At 43.7% G+C, this 11,166-nt stretch overlaps 2 protein-coding genes across 2 annotated transcripts; one reads left to right on the top strand and one right to left on the bottom strand.

Moving 5' to 3' along the window:
* The first annotated feature begins 34 nt into the window (after nucleotides 1-34).
* Nucleotides 35-3,014, top strand: LOC108027389 (A-kinase anchor protein 9). The gene is made up of 2 exons (XM_017098825.3): nucleotides 35-1,991; nucleotides 2,051-3,014. Exons 1-2 carry the CDS (start codon nucleotides 108-110, stop codon nucleotides 2,906-2,908), a joined length of 2,742 nt encoding a protein of 913 aa, XP_016954314.1. The 5' UTR covers nucleotides 35-107; the 3' UTR covers nucleotides 2,909-3,014.
* A 230-nt stretch (nucleotides 3,015-3,244) lies between these two features.
* On the bottom strand, nucleotides 3,245-4,164 carry LOC108027054 (melanoma-associated antigen B16). The gene has a single exon (XM_017098263.3). It carries the CDS (start codon nucleotides 4,073-4,075, stop codon nucleotides 3,377-3,379), a length of 699 nt encoding a protein of 232 aa, XP_016953752.1. The 5' UTR covers nucleotides 4,076-4,164; the 3' UTR covers nucleotides 3,245-3,376.
* Between the last annotated feature and the right edge of the window lie 7,002 nt (nucleotides 4,165-11,166).

An 11,166-nucleotide genomic window follows, 5' to 3' on the forward strand; every position in this document is an offset into this window, starting at 1 on the left:
TTGCAGAGCTGCCACTCTTGCAGTGTTAGGTAACGACTAGCATTATTTTAAATTCCACTACGCGTACAGCGTCTCGGCAAAATAGCACAAATCGATGTGAAATAGAAATGCAAGGGCCCGACGAAAGTCCCATTGGAATGGCCTTCAGCCAGGAGGCCATCGCGCAGCGGCTGGCGGCACTAACTCGCTGGCAGGACGAGCAGAAGCGACTGCTGCAGGAGCGCCAGACCAATCAGCGTGTTTTGCTCGGCTTAGAACAGCGCAATATGTACAAAATGTTGGGATTGCTCCACCAGGAGGCTGAGAGCCGAGAGACCAGTGTTCTAGAGGAGTCGCAGTGGGACGATGATCACTCCATCCAAATGCCGCGGCTCGCTCCTGATCAGGATGACCAGGAGTTGGAAATTCAGTTGACAAGTCCGCAGCAAACCAAGCCAAAGCGTCCTTTCCTGCGTCGCGGCGAAGGTCTTAAGCAGCGCTTCAAGATCAATCCCGACCAGCTACGTCTTGAGAACCTGCCGCGATACAAGTACGCCAATGCCCATCCCCAGTTTCGCACACCCCAGCTGAAGAAGGGCATCCTCAAGAAGCGCAAGTCGCCGCCTGCTCCCGCTCCAGCTCCTGATCCAGCTCCAGCTCCTGCTACCGCCCCTGTTCCAGCAACTAAACATTTAGCTCAACTTGATCTCAACGAGCAGCGTTTCCAGCAGATGCTAATCAACTCCAAGAACGTCTGCAACTCCACTCCAGATCTCAAGTCTTCCTACGCATCCTCTACCACTGCCTCTAGCATCTCGCCAAGAGTTCGATTCGTGGAGCACAAGAACAGAGCCGGGCAGCCTACTCAAGCTGATGATGAAGCCTCCTCGGAGGCAAGTCCCATGACAGGTGTTTGCTGGGCCAAGGTGTTGGACACACAAAGCATCAAGCCAGCTCAAATTCAAAGACGCTCGGCCCAAATCCGATTGGAAGATGACAGCAATGTTAGTATATTCGAGCTACTCGAGCAGAAGGCCACTGAGGGAAACTTTGACATGAACTCCAGCTGCATTCGAACCTTTATGGCGCGCAAGGATCAGCGCGGTGGCACAGCTGATGACTCCGATCATATTGTCGTCACACAGCAGGTGCGTCAGATGCGTTTGCAGCCACATATGGACCAAGTGCAGATCGAAGAATTGGAGGAGGAAGAAGAGGAGGACGAACAGCAATCTAGTGACCAGACCCTAACAGCCACACCCATTAAAGTGGGGAAAACCCAAGTGCGAGTGCGTTTCTCCGACTCAAATGACACCAACGATTACTCCGATGCAACCAGCCTCAACGACGGCTCAAATATTCAGCTCTTCGAACAGTTCAAGTCCGCTCTCTTTCAGGCTTTGGAGCAGAAGAAGAAGTCAAGTCCCAGTCAGCCACCAGAGGAACCCCTCACACAAGAGCTCCAGGAGAAGGCTAATTTAGTAAAAACTCGTCTCGAGGAACTAGAGGCCGAGATAGCCACCTTCAAGGCGCAAAACGCCCAGCTCCTTCGCCTCAAGCAGCAGCACGAGTTAGATCAGGCCAAGTGCACTCAGGATCACATGGAGGCCATGGAACGCGTCCACGATGAAAAGATACAAGCGGAGATTTACCTGCATGACGAGCGCATGAAGATTGAGGAGGAGCGCCGCAAGTTCGAGCAGCAGATGCGACTTCAAAAGAGCAATGCAAACACCAAGGAAAAGAAGGAAATAGCTGCATTAAAGCAGGAGTTGGAGGCATTGCAGCAGCAGCTCAAGCAGAAGGAGCAGACCCACGTCTCGGCACAGGCTCGACTCCGAGCTCAACTGCGGGCCAGTGAGAAGGAGCACCGCAATTACCGGGACGAGATCGAGCTTCTAAGCAGGGAAAACAAGCGCTTGGAGCAGGAGCTGGTCAAGATAAGTCGCGAGAACAACAGCAAAATGCTGCAGGAGATCAACAGAAACATTGCTAGACTGGCACCCAAGGTGGTGAGTACTGAATGGTGTTGTTAATTTGATGTCAAAATCTAACTTATATCTTCCTTCAGTTGCCTTCTGCATCCACGTCGCAAATCCTTGATGAGAACGGTCGCCGTGCTCAGTCTTTGGATGGCACTGCTGGTAAGCCTACCAAGCTGCGAGAAGCGCCAAATCGACGCCAGAGCAGCGGTAGTGCCCAAGTAAGAAGTCGCAGCCGATCGCTGGGCAGAAACAAGAAAAAGCCAGAGGCTTTTGACGAGAGTTCCGCATCAAGTAGCTCTGGAGATGTGGACGAGGTCTTGGAACCAGTGACGGCTGCCAAAGTAGATACCCCACCGGCTGCCAACTCCAGCACCGACTTTAAGCGGGAGATTATGAATGCGGATGGGAGCAAGGATATTTGGTACCCCAATGGCAATCTGAAGAAGATAAGCGCAGATGGGATGAACGTTCGTATGCTGTACTTCAATAAGGACATTAAGGAAACCGACATCAGAGAGGGTACAGTAAAGTATTACTACGCTGAGACCAACACGTGGCATACCACCTACCTTGATGGCTTGGAAATACTCGAGTTTCCCAATGGACAGACTGAGCATCGCCGCAAAGATGGCACCATCGAGATCCACTTTCCCAACAACAGCATTAAGGTGGTTGACCCTAGCGATGCAGAGAAACTGGAGGAGTGGCGTTATGCGGATGGAACTCACCTAGTGCAGCTCCGGAACGGGGACAAGATTCTAAATCTACCCAACGGCCAAAAGGAGATTCATACAAAACTGAACAAGCGAAGGGAGTATCCAGATGGCACCGTAAAGCTGGTCTACCCGGATGGCAGTCAAGAGACGCGATACTCCAACGGTCGCGTTCGCTTAAAGGACAAGGATGGAAAGCTCATCATGGACACGGACTATGCAAAGTATTAGTAATGGGGTCGTTTTTTCCGTTGTGTATCTTAGTTTTTAAATAAATAGTAAGGCGCTGTTTTTGTGTCCTCAGATTAGGCGGTGCCTTATGACCTTTGTATGTTAATTAACCTAACCTACCCTAATTTCATTAACTAAAATATGGTTATTGCGGGTTCACCATTTGGCAAAACTTGATTTTAGCCAAATATTACAACTTTTTAGTTTATATATATATATTGCACTTGCTTTTTAGAAATCGGATGCAACCTTAAAAGCAATTAAGCAGTTTTTTATAGGTAAAAATATAACTTTTTTCGTTATATTTTGTTGGTATGTTAGAAAGTCTAGAAGATATATTTTACTTCAATTTGGCTTTATTGGAAGTCAAATAGGCAAACTAGAATATTAATGGCAACCAATTAAATGCTTTTTTATTTTTTAAGTAAACCTAAACCGAAAACGTTTCGAATATTCTGACTGGAGATGCTACTGCTCCGTCTGTACCCCTTCCTGTGCCATGGCGAGGTGGTGATCGAAGATCTTCGGATGCTGGTTGAGCAGCTTCGAGGCGAACTGCACGATCTGCTCGTAGGTGAACTCCGCCTTGGCTCGCGGTCCCCAAAGGAAGAAGGTCTTTGGGTCGTCGTAGGCGCTTAGCTGGGAGCGCTCCCGCTTCAGGTACTGCTGCTTCACAAACGTCTCGTCGATCTGCTTGCGCGGATTGGAGCCAAAATAGCCGTGTTCTTCGTCCTGAATATTCAGCATCTCCAACATTCCGTACAGCTTAGAGTCCTCGATGCGGTTGCCGCGCAGGAAGATATACATGAGCACAATGTACAGCAGCGAGAACTGGGGTCTTTGTGCAGGAGTCAGCTCGTAGATGGAGGCCACCGGCTCCTCCGCAATGCAAACGAACGTCTTGGAGCCTGAATCCAGGGGTGTTAACAAAATACCAAATCGTTTGGCCAGCAATTCAGTGACAAGCGGCAGACGCTTCTTCAGCTCGTTCCTATCGCCAGCCGCCGGCATCAAATCCTTGTCCTTTATGGGAATCTTTTGGGCGGTGTGATCGAGGATGTAGTTTAAAATGCCGCGGACTTTGTCGTCCACTTCTTGGATCGGCTGCTGTGTTGCCTGGGAGAGACTGCCATTCTGGCTTCTGGATGCACGGGAAGTGCTGGCCATTTACTGCTGAATTAATAGTCTTTCGATAGCTTTAAATTATTTCAGTTTTTAAATAAGACTTAAAAACAATGCAGATACAATTATGGATGTTTTTCAACACTGTTGGCATGAGATAGGTGGGTGTCGCGGCTAAATATCGATAATTTTAATCTGAACAGACATTTACAGACATTGCGATGCCAAACTATGCCGCGAATTTTAAAATATGAATTAAATGTAATTGAATGTAAATGAATTGTAAAAATTTAAAACAGTATTTTCACTGAATTGGACTCAAACCTTCCATAAAGTCTTGAATCTATTGCAAGTAGTGACTTTCGAGTGGCTGCTTGTGGACAAGCTTGCATTTTATCCTTGCACTGACTCGTATATCGCAAGGTCTCCTGCATAACTTTACGATCAGAGCAAGAAACGATTCCGTATCACGTATAAGTTAATCATTAGATTTAACTGATTTCGAAATTCTTCGATCTAATTGGACTCTGCTTTCATGTGGCAGATTTGTAGACCAACTTTTTTCTTTGAAAGTATCTTGACGATAGCATGATTATTCGGTTTGAAACTATATAGATTAGCTTTTTATTGTCAGCACACTTTTGCAGCTTTAAATTAAGGGGAAATGAACGGCTATTAAACAGAGTTTTCTAAGATTTCCTTTAGAGAAAAGGACGTCGTGTAGTCCAAGACCGAGTGCTGTGGGGACTTGGCTGCTCAACAAGCTTCCTCTCGAGGATGCCAGCCTGAGACTCAGAGCCTAGGTATTAGCGTCTTCCTTTTTAGTTGCTCAACTCGCTGACGAATGCGCTGCATATGCCTCCCCAATTCCGCCACTCAATCATGGAATATCCTGGCTAAATGAGGTGCTTCAGATGGGCTTTTACGTTGCCCCTTAGTCATTGGTACCATGTTATGATCTAAGTGGGTTTTGTGGCTATGTCTTGTTGTGTTTCGTTAGAGTTTATTGATTTAAAGACTTGCCGTTCAGCGCCATTCAAAACTGACATCACTTAGGGTTACATGTCATCAGCTCAAAACACTCAAAAATCTGTCAGTAATTTAATACTTGGACCAGTAGGCTAGTATAAAAACAAATTGAATGCTTTCTGTTTTTTTAGGCTTCCGGCGGTTTGTTTACACATGTAAGTAAATATTTTGTATACATTTTTATAAATATTATACCCGCTTAGAAGTTAATTTTAAAAGTTTCGATCATTTAAATCAACTAAATGCAATAATTGGAGTTATAAAGTTTAATATGACGATCATATGCTAAGATGACTATGCCTCCCTATACAAAGAAAACTTAGTAATTGTCATATATGAAGTATTTGCCCCTATTGTATCGCATTAATACGTGTGGTTTCTCTTTTGATACTTTATTTAAAATCGATAGGCTGGCAGTTGAACATTAATTTTTTCAAATTGAGAATTTCTTTCAATAAACCTTTGTTACACTTGCATTTTTCTATTTTAATTTCACTTAATTGCGGCTTTTATGCCTTTCAAGAGCAAATGACCACTCAATGAGCTCGTTCAAACGCACAAACTAGGCCAAGTGTATCTGCAGTGCCTCCCTTAGTGGGTTAGTATCGATTGATTTCCTTATGCTGGCAGCCCTTTCTCAACCGACTCTTAGTGTAAGTCCTGCGCTGAGCCGAAGAGTTCGTCTATTAAACATCCTTCTACTTATTGAGCCGTTCGGCGGCAATAGCATTTTACTTATCCATTACCATGGGCCTAGAGGTGATGTGTTTTTAATTAAAACGGCAAAATTGCCGCGACGTGAAGCAGCAGGAAGCAAACAACTTTCAAAACTAAATGCGAATGACATGCACGGTCAACATTCCCCACGGAGACTCAAAATAAACAGAGACCGGTCAAACAAAACAAAATGGAAATGCATTTTGCAGACACACGCGCCGGAGTGCACCTCCAGACGTTGGAGAATTACATGGCCAAACATATTTTATTGCCTTGAAATGTGTCTGTTAGGTGGCTGCGGTGAAAACTAGTTGCCTGCGTCTGCGCAAAGTGCTCGATCCGTAAGTGATAAATGTACAGGCGGAAGGCAGACAAAAGTTGGCTGGCCAGGCGGCAAGCTTTAATTGATTTCCCATTGTTCCGGCCCAAACAAAAGCGGAATATCAGCGTTCATATATTTATAAGAGCCCTTTGTTGGGCCGAAATGGATATCCGCCGGCTTCCGCAATCTTTTCTGCTCGACCAGCGACTCTAATAGCCCCAGAATTTGCATGCCAACAAGTGAAATGTCTCGAAAGCAGCAGAAAACGCGAGTGAGTGAGTCAACAAAACGCATTGTCAACGCCTCGACTTTGACTTTCTACACAGGCAAACAGTTTTGCTTTCGAAACGCGCAGTGTAACGTGGAGTTTGTCAACTGCAGCCCTAACTTTTTTATGGCCGGCTAATTGTGGCCAGACGGAGTCGGAGAAATGTTTCATTTACTAAAAAGAAAGTCAAGGTCTTTGCCGAGCGACGTGAGCCGCGAACTTGCTGTGCAGCTTCATCGCTCGGGGCCATAAAAATTAGCAAATGACATGAGCTTGCCATTTAGAATTTTCATGATAAACAAAAACCCATGACCAACCAATAGAGTAGTGCCAACGGGTTTTACTGCTCACCGCGGTGGCAAAAACTATTAATAAATTAATAACAGAATCACAAGAGAAGGCAGCAACAAAAAATGTGTGCACAAAAAAGAAAGCCAGCTTAGGAATGTGGAGAGACCAATGCTCTTTAAGATTTGGGTCTATTGGTTATCGGATGGTTCTCAGATAGCAAACTGAATATTAAACCATGGAAATTTAAATGAATTTTAAAATATTTTACGCACAGGAGAAAACAACTGGCTGTATTAACAGATTGAATAAAAAACTAACAAAGAATACCTCAATCAATTAGGCATTAATAATTCGTAACATTTTTTGTTTTCTTTAGTCACGAGTTTGCTTAGTTCTATACCCTTTTATTGTGTTTACAAATATTTATCTTATTCCTAAGCAAATAGTATATTTTACCTCTTTCGTGAACTGATAACCCCGATTTCGGTTGCGCTGGTACGGAGTCGAGAATATGGCAACAAAGCCGGCTATTGTTGATTCAGTCTGGTTGCGTGCCGTTCCTAAAAGTGGACTGCCTTCAGCGGAGTGGCTTGGCAGTCTTGCTCAACAGCTGCCGCTCGTGGCCGATCTGGCCGATCAGCTTTAGGTTGAGACCGGCACTTCGATTAGATTATGATGCGCGCCTCTCTCAGAACGGCCAGTTAGCCGTTAAATGTCAATGGGGCTCGGGCTCACAATTTAGAACTTGGCAATCATAGGGGCTAGCTCTCGTGCCGCTAAAGTTCAGTTCTAAAACAAAAGACTTGGACGACAAACTTGTTCCGCAGATGTCGCGGGCTGGCTAATTAAGAGGTCAATTTAATACGCCCAGGCCATGGCCCAAAATAAAGCAGCCTTTCGACCTTTTACACTTAATAAATTTCGATGCGAACTAGACGCCAGCCGCTGATAATCAAGTTAAACGCCTATCAGCCAGTTTGCCAAACGGCTGCAACAATCGTCGCAATTAAAGGCGGACAAATGAGCAGTGACTCGACTTCACTTGGGGGCCAAGTTCACTCGTGCATGCCTAATCGCGTATACGCACCGTGTGACGACATCGAACTGCGGGTCTTATGGATAGATAAGCGGATCTAAGCTTTATGGGTATTCGCAGTGGGAAAGTACGGGTTTTATTGCTCAATGGGCACAGATTTTAAAGACCCTAAACATTCTATCAAGAGCAACAGGATTCCAGTGTAGCCATTAATTAATTTATTCAACGTACTAAGCTGCATTCGTTTTATTTGAATAAAGTATTCGCAGCTCAATATTTCTCAAGGTCAACGAATATTTATTTCTTAACATCTTTCTAGGTCTTCAACTCGATCTTTTCGCTGCTGTAGAATTTCGCCTTCGCGTATTTTTATTGCTCTCGAGATTCACAATCTCTCATTCGGCCGGCCATTCTAAATGGTTTATTAATTTTGTAGCCCGTTTTTCGATGACTTTGAAGTGGGCCACCATATCTCCCATCCACAAACGAAACCCACATCACCTTAACGTTTATATGAGCATTTAATAATTATTAATTATATCAAAATAGCCCTGCCGCTTTGTAAACAATTAAGCGTTAAATTCAGTGTCTGAGGCCGGGCAAGTTGGTCAAAATGAATGGCGTTTCGGCTGACGCTTGAAAAATGCCAAGCAAGTGAGTCATTCAAGGCATTCGAAGTTATCCACCTAATTCTCGATGCCAGCCAAATACTAAGTAGTTCATATAGTTCCGGCGCGGTCTTAGGTTTGATTAAATGTCACTTGGGGTTTTCTCGAACACACGTTTTTGGTAACGTTTTGCCTTGTAAAGGTCGATCAACAGCTTTTCAGCAAGCGTATCACATGAGCCGAAATGTGAATCTCATTTTCGAATTTGTATGCAGTCGACGACTTTGTGACAACAGCCTTGAGCTCCATGCAATTTGCATGAGAGAGTGCCAAAAAACAACGATGGCCAATAAATTATTGCATAAATCGCGGCCGGCTTCCTGTGTGAAAAACTTTCACAAGCCGTTTGCCAAAAGGCAGACATTTATTTTAATTATTATTGAGCTTGGTGCCATGTTATACATGCATCAATTTAATGGCTTTTGCCACGCCGAAAAACAGCGATTGCCTTAGTCAAGCATCGTGAGAAGATCTGCACTCTGAAATCATGGCCATGGTCAGGTGGTCTGATTGACTGGCCAGTGTGCCAACGACTCGGTTTATTTCTAGGTTTATTTCCCTAGGAAATTTACACATCTCGGCGATTGAATTCCTGTCATAAAAATTGATTTATGCGCTGCAAAAAGGGTGTAAGTTCTGGAACCGAAAATAATGGACTGACTGGTCATATTCAAAATAATTGGCTAATTAACAAGATAACTTTTTAGATAGTAGGCATTATCAAAGAAAAATATTACTTTAGCTTTAAATTTGTCTATTACTAAACAAACTTTAATAATAACTTCTCCGAAAAAATATAACACTGACACAGTAAAGCTACTTATTTTGTCCCTAACTAAAATTTATGTTTTTCAAACAAAGGCATTATTTTTCCATAAAACTTCTGAAGCGAACCGAAGGCCAAACAAATAAATCCACTGTCGCTAAGAATTCCCAGGGCAGGCTTTTGACTCACGAGTTGAATATTCAGAGAAATGCTGGTGAGCCAATTTAAATCCCGCCCGAGAAGATTATGCAGCACATATGATGTCATGTCTTCGAAATGAAGTTTGGGTTATTTTTGAGCTTGAGCTTGGGTTTGCTTTCTGCTTGTTTATCAGCATCTGGGTATCGGTTCGGCAGGCGCAGCGGCCTTTTTGAACGCATTTCATTAGCGGCCGTATGTATATAGATATAAGTTTATGTGCAGGCTGTATATTATGTGGGTATAGTTGTCTGAGCGGTGTCTGCATTCACAACCGGTGTGGCTGTCTTCGCACCGGCTCGCCTTTTGTTTGCTTTGTGTACACAAAGCATATAGCCGCTTTTATATATCTCCTTCGCCCGAACGAGTCTGCATTTAAATGCATTTCGCGTATATATTACTCGCTGCATGCGCATGTGGACTTGCTTTACTTTTACTTTCATATGCAACTGGTTGCCGACTGCTAAAACGGGGAAGTGCTGCCGAGTGTGGGCCTGTTTTTCTCAGTGTGTGCGTTGTTTTTGTCGCCGTCCCCGGCTGCAAAGAAAACTGTTTGTAAAGTGATTGTCAATCATTTTTGGTGGCATGTCGCTTAACCGCTTTGACAATAAACGGCAGCAGCCCCAGCAACAACACCACAATGGCAGCTGCTACACATTTTCGTTGGGTTTGTTCGTTGGTCATACGATTTGTACTTGGGTAGGCTCAATTAAACCGCTTTAGTGTTTATATATTGCGAAATATTACAGGGAAACCCGAAATAAGAGTTGACAATGCTGTGCATTTTGGGGACATGCCTAAGAATTAAATCTATTTCTTCAGAATACTCTTTAGTTTGACCACTTGTCGATGAAGAAATATCGCCGATTTATCAAACCCATTAATGACAGACTGAAGATACCAATCTGCACACTTTTCGAATAAATAAATCTTGGAAGCTAAACACCACTTATAGTCCGCTTATTTATCGCCCTGCCCGCCTTGATTTATTTGACTTTAATCATCCAATAATAAACAATCAAATTTAGACCAAACAAAGAAACCCGAAAATTAAGCCCGAAATATTGACGTAATATTTGGCTTCGGTGCAAAGCCAATTGGTTAAATGCTTTCGGTGAACAAATAAGGAAAACTAAGCCAATTTATAGCGCACCGACTTTATTTCTTTTATTTCGGTCCCGGTGGCTTTTGAAACAGTCCCGAATCGAGATTAACTTGAATGGGATTTCGGCTGGTTTCACGGCCTAAGTTTGGCCACCTCTCTTTTGGTTTTATCATGAAATTTTCATGTGTAACACGAATGAAGACATTACCAACGAAAGAGCAGGTGGAAAAACGAACTGCGAAAACTTGGCCCCTTGCATGACCATGCGATGGCATTCGAAAACTTCATTTTTCGCGTTTTTATATAATGTGGAAATGGCTTTTAGATTTCATTTGGCATTTTCGCTAATTTCGAATTTAATTTCCAGTTTCTATGTAGATTGTACTCTTATTTAAGCCAATTATTATTGAACAACTTTCGCTGCTCTTCGTCTCCTATCACATTACATGCGATTGGGTAAAACAAATCACACAAGTATCAGGTTTACCAGGTCCCATGATGGAGGGAAGTGGGTGCTTACGCCTAGGGCCAATTGGGATACGAAGTTATCTGTCAGTTGGTAGCTTTGTGGACGTCCCCTTGAAAGAAGATCAGTTTTAGTCAATTAGATGTGAACACTATTTTACCGTAGAACACCCAAAAATTTTTAATTTAACGCTGAAGTGCATCCAAGAAATGTAGGACGCAGAAATGTAGGATGCAGTTTATCCAGAAATACCTATACATTTTTAAACGT

The sequence above is a fragment of the Drosophila biarmipes genome, chromosome 3R, assembly GCF_025231255.1.
Source record: "Drosophila biarmipes strain raj3 chromosome 3R, RU_DBia_V1.1, whole genome shotgun sequence".
Lineage (NCBI taxonomy): Eukaryota > Metazoa > Arthropoda > Insecta > Diptera > Drosophilidae > Drosophila > Drosophila biarmipes.

Coding starts and splice junctions, on each gene's coding strand:
- LOC108027389 (XM_017098825.3), top strand. CDS start 108: ATGCAAGGGCCCGACGAAAGTCCCATTGGAATGGCCTTCAGCCAGGAG. Junction 1,992..2,050: donor CTAGACTGGCACCCAAGGTG/GTGAGTACTGAA, acceptor ATCTTCCTTCAG/TTGCCTTCTGCATCCACGTC.
- LOC108027054 (XM_017098263.3), bottom strand. CDS start 4,075: ATGGCCAGCACTTCCCGTGCATCCAGAAGCCAGAATGGCAGTCTCTCC.